General features: G+C 36.9%; 5 protein-coding genes across 5 annotated transcripts; all 5 read right to left on the reverse strand.

Moving 5' to 3' along the window:
- Positions 1–3,192: 3,192 nt before the first annotated feature.
- LOC101303461 (desiccation protectant protein Lea14 homolog) lies at positions 3,193–4,064 on the reverse strand. The gene is made up of 2 exons (XM_004308284.1): positions 3,763–4,064; positions 3,193–3,469 (listed from the first exon to the last, which is right to left on the reverse strand). Exons 1-2 carry the CDS (start codon positions 4,044–4,046, stop codon positions 3,193–3,195), a joined length of 561 nt encoding a protein of 186 aa, XP_004308332.1. The 5' UTR covers positions 4,047–4,064.
- Positions 4,065–5,266: 1,202 nt separating this feature from the next.
- On the reverse strand, positions 5,267–6,139 carry LOC101306752 (desiccation protectant protein Lea14 homolog). Its single transcript, XM_004306680.1, has 2 exons — positions 5,838–6,139; positions 5,267–5,747 (listed from the first exon to the last, which is right to left on the reverse strand). Exons 1-2 carry the CDS (start codon positions 6,041–6,043, stop codon positions 5,495–5,497), a joined length of 459 nt encoding a protein of 152 aa, XP_004306728.1. The 5' UTR covers positions 6,044–6,139; the 3' UTR covers positions 5,267–5,494.
- A 556-nt stretch (positions 6,140–6,695) lies between these two features.
- On the reverse strand, positions 6,696–7,572 carry LOC101307045 (desiccation protectant protein Lea14 homolog). The gene is made up of 2 exons (XM_004306681.1): positions 7,266–7,572; positions 6,696–7,174 (listed from the first exon to the last, which is right to left on the reverse strand). Exons 1-2 carry the CDS (start codon positions 7,469–7,471, stop codon positions 6,922–6,924), a joined length of 459 nt encoding a protein of 152 aa, XP_004306729.1. The 5' UTR covers positions 7,472–7,572; the 3' UTR covers positions 6,696–6,921.
- A 2,592-nt stretch (positions 7,573–10,164) lies between these two features.
- LOC101303752 (desiccation protectant protein Lea14 homolog) lies at positions 10,165–11,486 on the reverse strand. The gene is made up of 2 exons (XM_004308285.1): positions 11,134–11,486; positions 10,165–10,495 (listed from the first exon to the last, which is right to left on the reverse strand). The coding sequence occupies exons 1-2, from the start codon at positions 11,484–11,486 to the stop codon at positions 10,165–10,167; spliced, it is 684 nt and encodes a 227-aa protein (XP_004308333.1).
- Positions 11,487–13,172: 1,686 nt separating this feature from the next.
- LOC101307333 (probable WRKY transcription factor 24-like) lies at positions 13,173–14,988 on the reverse strand. The gene is made up of 2 exons (XM_004306682.1): positions 14,440–14,988; positions 13,173–13,772 (listed from the first exon to the last, which is right to left on the reverse strand). The coding sequence occupies exons 1-2, from the start codon at positions 14,940–14,942 to the stop codon at positions 13,595–13,597; spliced, it is 681 nt and encodes a 226-aa protein (XP_004306730.1). The 5' UTR covers positions 14,943–14,988; the 3' UTR covers positions 13,173–13,594.
- Between the last annotated feature and the right edge of the window lie 1,644 nt (positions 14,989–16,632).

Below are 16,632 nucleotides of genomic sequence, written 5' to 3' on the forward strand. Positions count from 1 at the left end.
GGGGGGGGGAAGGGGGAACTTGCGACCCAGTACTCTCTTATGTGGTCCAATCTCTGTTTGTGACATGTCATTTATTTTATTTTTTATTTTTGTTTATCTATAGCTAAGATTTTAAACAATTATCACTCGAACAAAAAAAATCATCCAGTTCGAAAAAATTACATAGTAGCACATGATCAAATTTAAAAACATAAAAAACTCGCTTCTAATATTTTTTAGATAAATTAGATACGTTTCATAATACTCCAGTAGTTTATATGTCGTAAACATTGATATTACTTTTGTTCAATACTTACATTTGGTTACGATAGATTTACTTTCACATATTTTGTTAATGTGTGCCGAAAGGTTAAACTCCACTAGATATCGCCACCGAGATCAAGTGCAACCTGTCCGGCTGCTACCCATCCAGCGGAGGGGGTATATCGGAATCATTATTTGGTGATTTAAAACTCTACCAGATATCGGTACCGATATCTAGTGTATTCTTTACTGAATTTGAGTGACAATACATTTCATGACACTTCAGTAACTTATGTGTCGTAAATGTGTCGTAAACATTGTGTTTCTGTAAGGTCTCGTAGGCACTTCAGAAGCTTGGTGTGCATCGTCCGAGGATATTAATGACAAAGATTCCCTCCTGCACAAGGAGATTGATCGGTTTTTACCGATCTTTCTCTCTCCGATGATTAAGTCAGTCTCAGAGTAAGCTCTCGGCCTTCAACGCGATAGATTTTCTTACCTTATTGGTTGGTGTCTGGGCCATAACAGGCTCTTCCATGTTCTAATCAATGTGGGACAAATGTCCTTCATATTTTAGGCTTGTTTGACTTTCTGCATGGTGTCTCAACTAACGTTAACTCATTATTCTGGCTTGGGCCGAGACCTGGCTCCTTGCTGGAGCTCTGGTTTATGGGCTGAGGAGGTATTTATCTAGTACCGACAACACATTGATATTGCTATTGTTATTGTTTAGTACTTACATTTGGTTACGATGGATTCCCTTTCACATCTTTTGTTAATGACGTGTGCTGAAAGTTAAAACTCCACTAGATATCGCCACTGAGATCTAGTGTAAGCTGTCCGGCTGCTACCCATCCAACGGAGGGGGTTTACAAGAAAAATTATCTCGTGAGTTAAAACTCTACTAGATATCGGTACCGATATCTAGTGTAATCTTTACTGGGTTTGAGTGGCAATACGTTTCATGATACTTCAGTAGCTTATGTGTCGTAAACACTGATATTGCTTTTGTTCAATACTTATATTTGGTTATGATGGATTTCCTTTCACATCTTTTGTTAATGACGTATGCCGAAAGTTAAAACTTAACTAGATATCGCTACCGAGATCTAGTGTAAGCTGTCCGTGTGCTTCCATCAAGCGGAGGGGTTTACCAGAAAAATTATGTGGTGAGTTAAAACTCTACTAGATATCGGTTCCGATATCTAGTGTAAGCTTTATTGGGTTTGAGTGACAATACGTTTCATGATACTTCAGTAGCTTTTGTGTCGTAAACATTGATATTGCTTTTGTTTAGTACTTACATTTGGTTACGATGGATTCCCTTTCACATTTTTTGTTAATGACGTGTGCCGAAAGTTAAAACTCCACTAGATATCGCCACCAAGATCAAATATAATCTGTCCGGGTGCTACTGTCAAGTGGAGGGGGTTTATTGAAAAAATTATCTGGTGCAACTTGCACCGGAGTTCAAACTCTTTGTGTAACTTGTACTGGGTTTGTGTGAATATGTTTCATGATACTTCAGTAGCTTTTGTGTCTTAAACATTGATATTGTTTTTTTTTTTCAATACTTCAGTAATTGTTTCTTATTTTTACTGCATTGTTTATTTTCTAATTGCGGGGATAGACATTATCTTCATCACTTTGTCCAAAGTGACAATCGAGCTGGCGGTAAGTTCTTTACACCAACTACACTTCTAGCATTGTTTTTCTCAGTTAGTGAGCCTTCAAGTCAAACCTTTTTGAATTCGTTTGCAGATTGATGCATTAACAAGATAATGATTTGATTGTTCTTCAGTCCAAAATCGTTCAAAGAAACTTATATATGTCTTCTCGATCTCAGCCGCAAACCTCTCCATCGGTGAGTTCTCCTCACCAACTACACTTTTAGAATTGTTTTGTCTAAGTATAAGAGTGTTTGAGCGATTGGGCAAGACAAATTTTAATATCAAATATTTTGAAAAGATGTGGAGTGTATAAATAATTAAATACTTCTCCAAAAAGCGGGATCAATAGCAAAGGGTTCCAATCGGCAACAGCTTTCAAATTTGCAAACATATCTGGATATTTCTACCACTTCACGCCGACAAGATCGTCCTCTTTCTGTATATTCATTAAGGCCCTGTTTGTTTCTGGGAAAGAAGCTGGTGGTCCTTTGTTTGGTATTTCCTTTCCTTTGTTTGGAAGCCCAAGAAAAAAGGAGGGAAAAGAAATTGCTTCCCAAAGGAAGGGAAAATTTGGCGGAATATCATTCCCTCCCTCCAACCCCGAGATTCATTTTCCCACCCAAAATCCTGCAATCATTGCACTTGCTTTTGACTAAACTGTCCCTGCTTAAAATTTCATTTTCTAATTTTAGCCATGCCTTTTATAAATCTCTGTCTGACCCGTTCTACTCCAATGGAAAATAGAAGATGGATTCTGAATAGATTCTTGACTGTTCCAAACACATGAAATGAAAGTTGGTGAGAGTTTCAATTTCCCATGCTCCAAGAAAATTTAAAGAATTGATTTCCTTTCCTTTCCATTCTATGAACCAAACTAGCCCTAAGGCTCAGTATTTTTGGGAGTGGAATGGTAGCTCTTGAAATCGGCTTATAAAGGCAACTCCACGAAAAAATTAATAATAATAAAAAAATAAAATAAATAATAATAATAATAAGGCATCTCGGAAATCCAAATGTATACTTGAAAAGTAATACATTTTAATTTTGAGTTAGAGTTTCAACTCTCAAATATAGTTTCGACTTTCGAGTTCGAATTTCAACTCTTAAATATAAACTATCGATAAGAATTTTGGTAATCAACTCGTTAGAAAAACAAAACTCTAAAGATGAATTGGATAGTCCAAGAGCTATGTTATTGTTTGAGTTGGACATCAGCGATTAAGCATCTAGCTTAATTTTTGCATCTAATAAAGTATGTCATTGTTTCCACTCCAAGGCATCACCAACTCAACATGATTTGATCCATCAATTTGCTAAACAACTCGGAGATTTTGGCCTCTCCTTGTTGGCAAGGAAGTGGTAGAGAGATGTTACCAATGATAGGAAGGTGAATTGTGAGTTGGAGATCGATGCGGTAGTCGATGTTTTTATCTACAGAAATGTCATTTGCCAAATTTATAGGCATACTATATGGCACCTTTGCTAACACAGACAATATAGACTCTGCTCCTGCCTTCATATACACTGGCTCCTTCAATTTCCCTGATATAGGTTCACTGCACATAAGGAAAAACAGCATGTCAAAATAGAATTTTTTTACTTTACTGAACTGTGAAGCTAACCATCGACTTTAAAGCTACTTAAACTATGGTTTGGGAATTTGGGTGTCTGCTGTACGAAAAGAGGTGAAGATGAGTCTGGAAAAATATGAAAGAAGCAATACAATTTCTCTAAGTTCTTACTAGAACATTTTAATGTCTTACAAGTGCACGATCTAAGGAAAAGATCAAACAATCTGGTCATATGATAATACACAAGATTTCTTTTATAAACAACACATTGATCAAACCTGCCACTGATTTTCATTTTGAGAGAGGCTTGACTGACAGGCAGAGAAAACAGAAACGAGTTGAACACTGAGATCTTGAAAAGGAGATCCATGGAGTCGAAGCTCATATCCTCTAGTTGAAGGCCTACAATAAACGCAGACCTCCTTTGCATCTCAACCAACCTCGCCAAAACATAACCCCTGGCCTTGTTCACAATATAGTTCTTGGCATTGCCCAATAACTCTGACACTTTCATATACAGAAAACTAAAGATTTTTGCTGTTGAAGACAAAAACAGGGACATTTTATTGAAATTTATTTTTAGCTCGGTTGTCCTGCCAAAGAGTTTAGGTGATATATATGCGAGGAAGCAATACTTGGGAAAGAAATGATGCTTTCCTTGCAGCGACCCTATTTTGAACTAGTTCTACTGACAGAGAATTTTATCTAAGCATTCCTATGGAAGCAATTTTCAAGCTTCCTTGTTTAACATGACAATTACATTCCTCGGTGATATACAGACTTTTGCTCTTTATAAACTTTGGTATATCAAGTTTTGAAAATATCAGAACGGTATCTCATGTTTCCATCCCAACCTAAGATTGGTATATATATCTCATGTTTCCATCCCGACCTAAGATTGGTATATATAGCTATTAAGATGATCAATTTACCCTTAAGTTCTCTTTTTTTCTTAGTTTTTTTTTAAATTTGTTTTCATATTCAAGAAAAATTAGAAGAGGTTTTGGAATTTGATGATTTAGATTGACCTTTATAAACTTGAAGAAGATTGAAGAAGGGAAACATATAGGAATTCAATCTTTGTTGTTTCTGCTGACACTTAAGGATCTTGTTGTTGTCGTTAACATTAAAAAATGATTGAAATTAGAATGTGAAAACAAAGAAGAAAAACTAAGAAAAAAAGAAAATTTAAGGGTAAATTGGTCATTTTCTTTTGTCTGAAGGTAAATTAATAATCTTAATGACTATATATACCAATCTTAGGTCGAGATGAAAACATAAGATACCAATATAATATTTTTAAAACTTGATATACCAAAATTTATAAAAATATGATATTTTTAGGTCAGGATGAAAACTTGATATACCAAACTTGATATACCAATCTTAGGTCGGGATGAAAACATAAGATACCAATATGATATTTTTAAAACTTGATATACCAAAATTATAAAAAGCAAAAGTTTGTATACCGACGAATTTCTCATCCTGTTTTAGTAACATTTCCATTGTTTGTTTTGGTAACATTTCCATTGTTTGGTTCTTCTCTGACCTATTTTTGAAGAAGAATAAAGAAGTTCCATACTTTAGGACTTCTCACTACTAAAGTTTCCTACATTACTTCTTACAACACAAGTATCATACTTACGAATTCTTTCAAAATCTCACATTCGCCTCATTATCTTGTGCTTCGTTGTAGTTGTGTTAGATTGTTGGATAAAGGTGCTTATTGTAATGGTAACAAGAAACGGTGCAGATGCTCATCACAAGATTGTCATGGTTATAAGCACACAAATTCGTAAACCATATTTATTTTCAAGATTTCATCCTTGCAGTGACAACTTCAATATATTAACCCACAAAGTGTTAACTGTGATCAGCTGAACAGAGTCAGGAGTCAGAACCAGAAGGGGTATTACAGAAGACACATATCTTTTCAACTAAAACATATAGGAAATCTTGATATGAAGCACAACATACAAAGACAGAGAAGCTTGAAACGTGGGGAGCTCAACCAAAGAGGCTGGTCAGACTGGGAAGCTTGATCTCTCCCTTCTTGGACAGAGGTATGGTGAAGTTCCCAATCACAGGAAGGTCAATGGTGAGACCCAATATCAACTCATAATCAATGTCCCAATCTGCCCCAACATCCTTACACAAGGTCGCCAACACACTATGTGGCACCTTCACTGGTACCTCCAGAATGGTAACATCGCTTGCCTTAATCGATCCAGGGTCCGGAACTGTCCCAGCTACAATCTCCCTGAATAAACAACAATCATATCCAATCAAACCCAAGTTTTCTTCTACATCAAGCAATCAAACCCAATAAGAACATGAACAAAATTAGTACCTGCCAACACATTTGAGGGTGTAGGAGATCTCGCAGATGGGGATGGAATGATCATAAGGGTTCTTGACATGAACCTTGCCGAGGTACTCCGCAGCATCGAAGCTCACCTTCCTGAAGTCGACATCTGTGAGCTCTGCTTCTGGCTTTTCTACGTTGCCCAGTTTCTCAGTCACGAAGTTCTTAGCCTTGTCAAATAACCCAGCCATTTCCTGAAGCACTGTAGTAACAAGAGAGATGGATGGAAGAAGAAATAGATAGATCTAAGCCGGAAAGATAGAGTAGTTTGGGGACTTTGAATTTGTGATTAGGGAAATAGGATCCTTGGGAATATATACACGCAGGTGGTAGGCATGGTAGTGGAGTGGGGTATGTGGGTTTCTGACACGTGTCGTGAGGTTGCCGTGGAGACGCGTGACGGTGTGTACGTGTCAGTTGTGTTGCCTCCGTGTTTGGAGATCTGTAAATCCGGCCGACCATAGTTGGAAAGAAAATGGAGAAGGTGTGTACGGAAGTCATGGCTAAGATTTAGATATTTTATTTTGTTCTCGTTACCGTGAACGTTAAAAGAGTCATGGTCTGGGCATCAATGAGAGACACCCCAGCTGGGTCCTTGCTCTTTTGGTAACATTTTCATTGTTTGGTTCTTCTCTGACCTATTTTTTAAGAAAAATAAACAAGTTTCATACTTTAGGACTTCTCACTTGCTAAAGTTTCCTACTTTACTTCTTACAACACAAGTATCATACTTACGAATTCTTTCAAAATCTCACATTCGCCTCATTATCTTGTGCTTCTTGTAATTGTGTTAGATAACAAGAAACGGTGCAGATGCTCATCACAAGATTGTCATGGTTATAAGCACACAAATTCGTAAACTATATTTATTTTCAAGATTTCATTCTTGCAGTGACGACTTCAATATATTAACCCACAAAGTGTTAACTGTGATCAGCTGAACAGAGTCAGGAGTCAGAACCAGCAGGGGTATTACAGAAGCCAAACATATCTTTTCAACTAAAACACATAGGAAATCTTGATATGAAGCACAACATACAAAGACAGAGAAGCTTGAAACTTGGGGAGCTCAACCAAAGAGGCTGGTGAGACTGGGAAGCTTGATCTCTCCCTTCTTGGACAGAGGTATGGTGAAATTCCCAATCACAGGAAGGTCAATGGTGAGACCCAATATCAACTCATAATCAATGTCCCAATCTGCCCCAACATCCTTACACAAGGTCGCCAACACACTATGTGGCACCTTCACTGGTACCTCCAGAATTGTAACATCGCTTGCCTCAATCGATCCCGGGTCCGGAATTTTCCCAGATACAATCTCCCTGAATAACAAAACAATCATATCCAATCAAACCCTGGTTTTCTTCTACATCAAGCAATCAAAACCAATAAGAAGATAAACAAAATTAGTACCTGCCAACACATTTGAGGGTGTAGGAGATCTCGCAGATGGGGATGGAGTGATCATAAGGGTTCTTGACATGAACCTTGCCGAGGTACTCCGCAGCATCGAAGCTCGCCTTCCTGAAGTCAACATCTGTCAGCTCTGCCTCTGGCTTTTCTATGTTGCCCAGTTTCTCAGTCGCGAAGTTCTTAGCCTTGTCAAATATCCCAGCCATTTTCTGAAGCACTGTAGTAACAAGAGAGATGGAGGGAAGAAGAAATAGATAGATCTAAGCCGGAAAGATAGAGTGGTTTGGGGACTTTGAGTTTGTGATTGGGGAATATAGGATCCTTGGGGAATATATAGACACAGGTGGTAGGCATAGTAGTGGAGTGGGATATGTGGGTTTCTGACACGTGTCGTGAGGTTGCCGTGGAGACGCGTGACGGTGTGTACGTGTCAGTTGTGTTGCCTCCGTGTTTGGAGATCTGTAAATCCGGCCGACCATAGTTGGAAAGAAAATGGAGAAGGTGTGTACGGAAGTCATGGCTAAGATTTAGATATTTTATTTTGTTCTCGTTACCGTGAACGTTAAAAGCGTCATGGTCTGGGCATCAATGAGAGACACCCCAGACTGGGTCCTTGCTCTCATATCGACATAGGCTTCCCTTTTTTTTTTTTTTTTTTATTCAAATGAAATGTCATTGATACAGGAGATGTTACAAGCAGTATAAATAATATAAGCAAGACTATTAACGGATCACTTATAACAAATCTCAGATCAAAATGCCCGAAAAATTACTTCCTAAAAGAGTTACCAAATTTCCGGTACACCATGAGACAAGAAAATAATCATCAAGACCAAAAGACTCGTCCGACAAACTGCCAACAGAGTTGGAAAGACAGCGTCGGCACCCTCAATGGGTAGCGGCTTTAACCCCATGAAGGAAAAAGCTCGAGTCAACTCCGCCTCCTGATTAGTGAATGCACGTGATAATTACGGGTGTAGACCTTCATCACTATATCAGCGGTGCATTGTAATCCACCCAAGCACGACCACAGAGGGTCAAGTTATTCAAAACAGAGAAAACAAACAGAAAACTAACATAATAAAACAAAACAAAAGGGATGCAGCACATCTCCTGAATCGGCATGATCAGACTCAATACTGGACTGGACAAGCCCAAGAGCAGTGTCCTAAGCCCAATCCAAATCAGATACTGCCCAAATCCAAGATCGAGCACTCCAAACCATCAGTTTCCATCACAACCACCGCAGCCGACCCTCAACGCCTCCACCGAGCTACCATCAGTTGACGATAGAGACTGAATCCCACCTGCCTACTTTGTCGTCGCCGTCGAAGCATCCCAACTCAGATCCGCAACCCACCACACCTTACCTAGCCAACCCATGGAACAACTCGCCAACAACATGATTGAAGATCCGATCTGACATCAGATCACCAAAGAACCTCAATACTTTCAGCTACCCGCCCAGACAAGCCCGATCTAAAACAAGAAGACACCAGATCGGGGCATATAACCCCCAAAAAACCCGATTGGATATAGCCTCAATACATCAGATCACCGGATCGGGGCATATAACATAGGCTCTCCATTGGATAGGTGATTCTTTAAGGATGGAATGTTGATACCTTTGGTCAAGGATGATCTTATGTTCTAATTTCAAGGACTAAAATCTACCCGATATCTTAGATATGTCTTCAAAATTTCTGTTTTTTACAAACACTAATATTAGTTTTCATATATTTTTGATATTTTATATTATATTTAGTCTATTTTTGGTCGAATATACTATTTTTATATAAAATTTTGGTAAACCTTACATCAATATTTGATATTTTCTCGATATATCCATCAAGATTTCTTTTTTTTAAATCACCGATATTCCTGTGATCGTCAACATTTTAGTCCTTGTCTAATTTAACTAACTACTCCAAAAATAATCTCAACCCTTGTACCATTTCTTGAAAGATAGAGAAGTCGTTATTTCACCACTCCGTCAAAAATACGTACTTTATGTCACATAAATTTAACGTAGATATCATTTAAGTGTCTGAGCTTCTTGGACGAGCTTCTGGAGAAATTTTTCAGTGCTACGGGAGGACCACGTGGCAGTCTGACATGATCCTATTTTCCAATCAAATTTAGACATGTAGATTTTCTTCACGAAAAATTATTTCAGCTATTTTGTCAAAAACCATTTTAGGTTTTCTGTTGTTTTTTTAATACTAAACTCTAAACCCTATACCCTAAACCCTAACCCTAAACTTTAAACCCTATACCCTAGACCCTAGACCCTAGTTTGAACTTGTTAAATACCCATAAATGTCATTTCACAAAAAATAGAAAATATTTGTTTATATTTTAGTTGTAAAAAATCCACATATCTAAATTTGATTGGAACGTAGGACCACGTCAGACTGCCACGTGGTCCTTCTGTAGTATTTAAAAATTTCTCGAGCTTCTGAGGTAAAGAAATAAGAGATCTTTAATGACGGCGGATTAAGATGCTAAAGGAACAAATATGACAAAAGATTTACATGCGCACGTCTTAGACCGATTAGCACCAAATTACTAACCAAATTAGAGAAACTAGCAAACTATATATGGAGGGATTACATGGCCGCAGGCAGTGTTTAGTTTGCCTAGTTTGCCAAGTACAAATGAAGATTCAACAAGAAGTGAATCTGGGAGAAAATAATGAGTAAAAGATCAACCTAGACATAAATTGCTTTCTTCAATGACAAAGAAAATGAACACTTCACATATAACAGTCTCTTCCAAATGAATATTAAGCCATTTCTTTGGTCTACATATGAGAATTTTCATAACTTAACTCGATCTTCATAAGATCGAAGGGTTCGACTCTACCTAGCACTTCCTTTATTCAGTCCTCACCAGTTTATCAATCTGAATCCTTATCTTTTTCTTTGGAATCCTTCTCTTTCTCTTTCTCTTTCGAATCCTTCTGCTCCTCATTTGTTCCAAATATTACATCCTTTAAGGTGGGAAGCTTGATCTCACCTTTCCTGGATAGTGGTATGGTAATGTTCCCAACTATAGGAATGTCGATGATGAGTCCCAGTTCCAACTCATAGTCAATGTCCCAATCTGTAGCAATGTCCTTAACCAAAGTAATTATTATACTGTGTGGCACCTTCACCGGCACATCGATGAGAGTATCGCGGCTCGCCTTCAACGATCCAGGGTCTGGAATCCTCCCGGAAGCGATCACACTGCACAACACCTCACATTAAACAGATCAGATACAAAACGAAAGAAGCATTGGATGGAAACTAACTATATATACGCTGTGGTCGTGTAGGTCGTGTTGGTCCTGTTGGATGAGGTTCCATATTTGCATCCCTAACTTCTCCTCCAAGGCAAGCAAAAATAGATATACATTCTTCGTGGATTAATTGTATGTGGCTATTGGCTAGAGGGATTCGATTTTGAATTTTCAAATTGAAACTTCGAGCCAAATTTGAAGTTTTTAGGAGTTCAACACAATACTGTAAAATATGAACAACTGTTAGACATATAGCTGTGCTATATTTGTGATCTAATATATCTGAGTCGCCCAATCACATAACCTACATTTTCATTTGTGATCTAATATACTAGAAAAATGGTATGAGGATTATGCAGAATAACAAAGACATCCCCTACGATCCAATACCTCTAGCATCGAGAAACCATTTCTCCTATACCCAAGAGTTTTCCGACATACCAACCCCTTTTAGATCTGACCTCATTTACATGATAGCATGGCAGTACATGTTATATATATAGACACACATATATTATTCGAAACCAACACCAGATCGATGTGGGAAATAATTACATTAGGGAGTTGAATGAATTAAGGAAATACCTGCCAATGCTTTTGAGGGTGTAATCGATCTCGCAGATGGGGATGGAATGTGAATAGGGATTCTTGACGTTAACCTTGGCAAGGTAATCTGCAGAATCAAAGCTCACCTTCAAGAAATCAACATCGATCAGACTTGCCTCTGGTGTTGGCACATTTGCTATCTTCTCTGCCACATAGTTCTTTGCCTTGTCTAACAACGACTCCTCCGTCTTAGTCTCCTTTGCCTCCTTCTCAACCTCCTCCTTCACCTCCTCTTTCGACTTAAACACATCCAACAATGACCTATCCCTCTTCCCCTCCGCCTCCACCATAATCTCCTTCTTCCCCCCGGCCTCCTCAATCGAGTTAGACATTTTCAAAGCTAGCACAAACCAATTAACCAAGAGATTGAGATATATATTAGCTAGTTGATTGTGTGAATTATATATGGCTTTTGAGGAATCATTTTGACATTTTTCAATTGTCTATTTGAGACAGGGTTGAGATCTCTTTCCATATCTTAAGGGTGGAGAGTGATGAGTGATATGGCTGTGTTTTAGGTCAAATGAGGCCTTTCCATGTACGTACGCTACACCAACCAATTTCCTCTTTTTCAATATTACGTTTTAATTATGTAAAGAGTAATTTTAAATACACACCCATAATCTCTTAATACACACCCCTTACTTAATACACTACCCATCTAGTTTTTCATTTCAATATTATACTAAATACACATCCCAAATTACCTAAAATACCCTCAATATCTAAAACTAATAATAATTTGTTATTTAATATAATAATTATATATATACTATTTCACAACTCTCTTTACGTATTCTCTTTTATTTTCTATTAGATTTTTTGATCGGGTTATAAATTTTTTCTTGATATTTTTCAATTTAATTACAATCAAAAGAGTAATATTATATTCGAACTCTAAATGTCTAATATGACATCAATCGGCTAGAATTTGAAGAAAAAAAAATATTAAACATACATATATAATTGTTCAAAGTTAAGAAACTAGTAAAAGTACAATAGCATAAAAACTAGTATATACATAATTTTTTCAAAGTTAAGAAACTAGTAAAAGTTTAATAGCATAAAAACTAAAAACTAGTTTTTAGTCTGCAAGACAAAATCTAAAGTTTATAAAAAAAAACCCAAATGAATCGGTAAATAGTACATGTGATTATGAAAGTAATCGAAATTCAGGTGATGAATTTTGGAGAAGAGGTTTTTATTTCTTTTCTTTTGATGCGTAGTAATAATAGAGAAGAGTTAGGTTTTATGGAAGATGAAGTTTTTTTCTTTTCTTTTTTTTTCCCTAATAATTGATAGATGTTTTTGTAATTAAACATACCTATAAAATCTAATATGAAATATAAAATAATAGGGGTGTGTATTAAGAGATTAGAGGTGTGTATTTAAAATTTCTCTTATGTAAATTGACATTATTGTTCTTGTAACATAGGAATACAATGCAAACACCATTGGCAATTGGCATTATATCTGTATGGTTTTGTTCCTTGTTTTTCTAAGGAAGTGTAAGATTCGAAAGTGTACTGATCACAATCTAATTTAGTACGTACACAATAATCGCCATAAAAAAAAAATTATATGAAACCAAAGTTGACACACCTATTGTGTGGCTAACATGCTGGTTTCCATACCGAAATACTTGACAGATAGTCTGTCACGTTTTTGAACGTGATCTTCTGTATTTATGTACTTGCTATATATCTTAATTATCAATTTCTATGTTTAAGGAAAATCATTTGAGTGTTATAATTGGCAAATTCTATTCTCTTCTTGAGTCTCGTTTTAAAGAAGAATACACACACGGACACACATCTTTCAAAGATCTTGTTCGACATATATGTGATCATTTTGCTTATGTTTCATACTTGTGTGATGAATGTATATCGATATTGTCGATATATAGAGAGGAGGAGAATAGTGCTTATGCCATCGTAGTTCATTACAAACACTTGATGTTGTAAAGTAAAGATAAGAAGAATAGAAGACACATAGAGAATAGTTGGGAAGAGGTAGAATTGTTCTCATTCATTTTCATTAGCCTCCTTATATAGAGGTAAGGTTTACATTAGAGTACATAACTAATGAGTAATTATGTGGACAAACACATAAATCATAATATTTATAACACTGTATATATTTTCATATAATAATTAACATTTTAACATGCATGTATATATTAGCTAAACTTGTGATTTGGATTTGGCCTAGATAACAGTATGAATTACAAATTCAAAGGGAGCTTTTCCACTTTCGTGCAAGATCAAGAGACGTGATTCAATTAGAAAGCTTGAGATGAAAGGATGGTGGAAATTTGATCTTGGTTGGTGAGGGGGTTACAAGGTGTTATAACAGTTAAAGTGAAAAGTCATAATCACAGTACTTATCATATGTTCGATCATATAGCAAACCTTAGGGAGCTAGCTATATACACATTTAACTAGAACCTAGAGAGGAATTGCATTTGCCTCAAGAGAGGAGTTAGAGTTTCCATCAGTTTCTCGCAGGGATGATTGTGAGTTCCTTCATAAGTTGTCACCACGATGCTTGTGTCTTTAGATAGCCTCTGAATCTGCTTTTTCACATTACATGTGTGATGCGTGCAGCGATAGTAACTCCTATATGACCATGTTCAATGTCAAAGAAAGAATCAGATCCAGTACTGTATATGAAATATGTTTTATGTTCAACGCAATGAAGAAGAAAGATCATACACAACTTGCTAAAGTTCTAAACATTTGGCTTCGAATTGCCACAACATATACCCCTACGAGTTACTGTGAGTTTCTGGATAGTCTAATTCATAAGATTTATTAGGAATAATCCCATGGTTGTTTCGTCTAGTAAATATTTAACCATTTGGAGTTTCAGATTACTTGCGGCAGTCAAACAAATTGGATCGATCATATTTTCCAGAACCAAACCTATACATATAATTATAAATTCAAATTCCAAGCTTAATTATTCGAACAAGCAGTGTTGTTAGAAGAAACGATACCATATAACCAAACCATACAATATGATTATTAATATTTCTAACTTGATTCCATGCATCTTTTCAGAATTTAAAACCGTTGAGGAACAATATATTTTAATTTTACTGACTCAAAACATTTTTATTTACTATCTATCTACAGATCCTGATCCACTATATATTCAAAAGTCTAGAGTCTAGATGAATATATTTACATGTAATTACTGTACGTATCTGTTATTCTTTTCTATAGAAAACTGAAAATAATGAACATACAGTATTAGATAGATAAATTTAGGGGATGAATTAACCTGGGATATAAGCTGTTCTTGACGGCTTTCTGTCCATATTTTCTCCAACGGTAACCATCATCAAGAATATCATCAGCACTTCGAGTCTGAAATGCAAACCTAGGCCGAGTCGCTTTCCTCATCTTATAACCACCACCTTTCCTCTTTTTACTACCCTTTTGTTCCCGATCATCATCACCCTCAATAGCATTCTCACCAGCGGAGCCAGAGGCAGTACTAAGATCCGCCATACCCGGCACAGCCCTACAGTTATTAAGCTGATCATGACCGACTAGCCCATGATGACCTGCTTGGCCAGAGAGAAGGCTGATCCAGTCAATGTCTATAGGGTTAAGGAGTTGATGATCATGAGGCTGTAGAAGAGGAAGAGGAGGAGGATTCAATCCTGAGGGTGTGAAGAGCTGGTAGGATGGGTTTTGCGGCGGCAAGATTAAAGGTAATGATAGCTGCGGTGTTGATGATGAGGTCGGAGGTGGATTCATATGTTCTTGACCTCCTTCCATAATTGGAGGGTACGCTTTGAATGTAGTGAGAATGATAAGAGAAGAGCAGATCGAGAACTGAGAATCTTGGGTGGTGGTTTATATATAAAGCTTTCAATTATCAAGTAGATTGAGGTGGTGGAAGGTGAGAAGAAGTTGGACTTACCCGGCCACTTTCAACGAGAGAGAGAGAGAGAGAGAGAGAGAGAGAGAGAGATAGATAGATAGTAGATTAGGTTTAGGGGGTTGGAAGAGTGGCTAATAATCTTGAAGACTTGAAAATGATCGAGGATGATCGCTGGGCTTGTTTCTATGTATGTTTTTAGCAACACTGGATCCCTATCTCGAATTCTTGTAGTGCCCTAGGGTAAAGGCCAAAGCCAACTACATCTCAACTACTTCTGTTCAACTGCCCTTCCAGTTCAGAAAAGGAGAATAGGAGACGTGCCTCACCATACATATCGTTATCATCTATGCATGAAAATGCATGCTCTCTCTCTCTCTCTCTAAATTGGGGAAGGTGTTTAAGTAATTGTATATGTTGGGAATTTAGTTTAATCAGGAGTTCAGGACACATGTTCCAAATAACTGGTTGCAAACTTTAGTTTGATTAGATACTGTTTACCAACCTAAAGAGACCCACGGAAGAGGGAAAAGGTCTTAATTTGTGATCAAGACGAAGTACTTTAGCATTTCACCAACCATTTTCGAGCAACAGCAGTCTTGTCGATGCAATCTATTCAGAATGTTTTTTATATAGATAGATTTACTTAAAGAATTCAGTCTAATAAACAATGGAAAATTCAGGTATAAACCACTTGGTATAGTAAAGGTGGTCGAGTTTCATATAGTATAGAACTCCTATATATATTAAGAGTTAATTAGAGTCTCACCTCTCATCAATTTATGGCCAACAAGTTTAAGAGGCCTCCGGCTACGCGTGCCTGTGACGGGAGATTAATTTGGTTTTGTTGGGATACTATCGTGGACTTCAGTCTTGAATATTGACTGGGTAGATGTGTTGATTAATCTGGTTTTGTTGGGATACTGTCGTGGACTTCAGTCTCGAATATTGACTGGGTGGATGTGTTACTATGTAACTTGTTAAAGTAACCGAGATGACTTATTATCTCACTCCCAATTAAAAAGAAAAATGCAAGCATATGTACTAGAGAATATAGTAGCATGCATGTTTGATTAGCTATTTAGCTTCATCCTCAAGATCATCCTTATTGACCAAAAAAATAAATAAATCCTTATAAACAAAAACAAAAACAAATAAAAGACAAATCAAAATTCATTTTTGGTACTAATAACGATCATATTTATACAAAATGTTGACATCCTACTACATCCTATACTTTTAGCGCCTGACTGTGCCTCATATCATTTTATTGCATTGGATGTTTTATTGTTGGTCACAATTTGTGATGTTTTTTTTTTCGTTGTCGTACTGATATTTTCTTTTTATCTTAATCTGTACTCTGTAAGCGGTACATTAATGTATAGTTCCAAAGAACTGTAGGTTTAGTAATGATATCTTGGTCGTGAAACCCTACCGGATTAAGATTAGGCTATAGAATAAACACGTTTAATTAAACACGGTTTAATTCAAAGAGTTTTGTCGGTTTCTATTTTCCCGCTCTGATTGGGGATCAGTAGCTTGGCATCCAAGCACATCTGACATCTCACAGCCGTTTGCCAGATAGAA

Source organism: Fragaria vesca, linkage group LG7, assembly GCF_000184155.1.
Source record: "Fragaria vesca subsp. vesca linkage group LG7, FraVesHawaii_1.0, whole genome shotgun sequence".
Taxonomy (NCBI): Eukaryota; Viridiplantae; Streptophyta; class Magnoliopsida; order Rosales; family Rosaceae; genus Fragaria; species Fragaria vesca.

Coding starts and splice junctions, on each gene's coding strand:
- LOC101303461 (XM_004308284.1), bottom strand. CDS start 4,046: ATGTCCCTGTTTTTGTCTTCAACAGCAAAAATCTTTAGTTTTCTGTAT. Junction 3,470..3,762: donor AAAATGAAAATCAGTGGCAG/GTTTGATCAATG, acceptor CCTTATGTGCAG/TGAACCTATATCAGGGAAAT.
- LOC101306752 (XM_004306680.1), bottom strand. CDS start 6,043: ATGGCTGGGTTATTTGACAAGGCTAAGAACTTCGTGACTGAGAAACTG. Junction 5,748..5,837: donor ACCCTCAAATGTGTTGGCAG/GTACTAATTTTG, acceptor TTGTTTATTCAG/GGAGATTGTAGCTGGGACAG.
- LOC101307045 (XM_004306681.1), bottom strand. CDS start 7,471: ATGGCTGGGATATTTGACAAGGCTAAGAACTTCGCGACTGAGAAACTG. Junction 7,175..7,265: donor ACCCTCAAATGTGTTGGCAG/GTACTAATTTTG, acceptor TTTGTTATTCAG/GGAGATTGTATCTGGGAAAA.
- LOC101303752 (XM_004308285.1), bottom strand. CDS start 11,486: ATGTCTAACTCGATTGAGGAGGCCGGGGGGAAGAAGGAGATTATGGTG. Junction 10,496..11,133: donor ACCCTCAAAAGCATTGGCAG/GTATTTCCTTAA, acceptor GGTGTTGTGCAG/TGTGATCGCTTCCGGGAGGA.
- LOC101307333 (XM_004306682.1), bottom strand. CDS start 14,942: ATGGAAGGAGGTCAAGAACATATGAATCCACCTCCGACCTCATCATCA. Junction 13,773..14,439: donor AAGAACAGCTTATATCCCAG/GTTAATTCATCC, acceptor ATGGTCATATAG/GAGTTACTATCGCTGCACGC.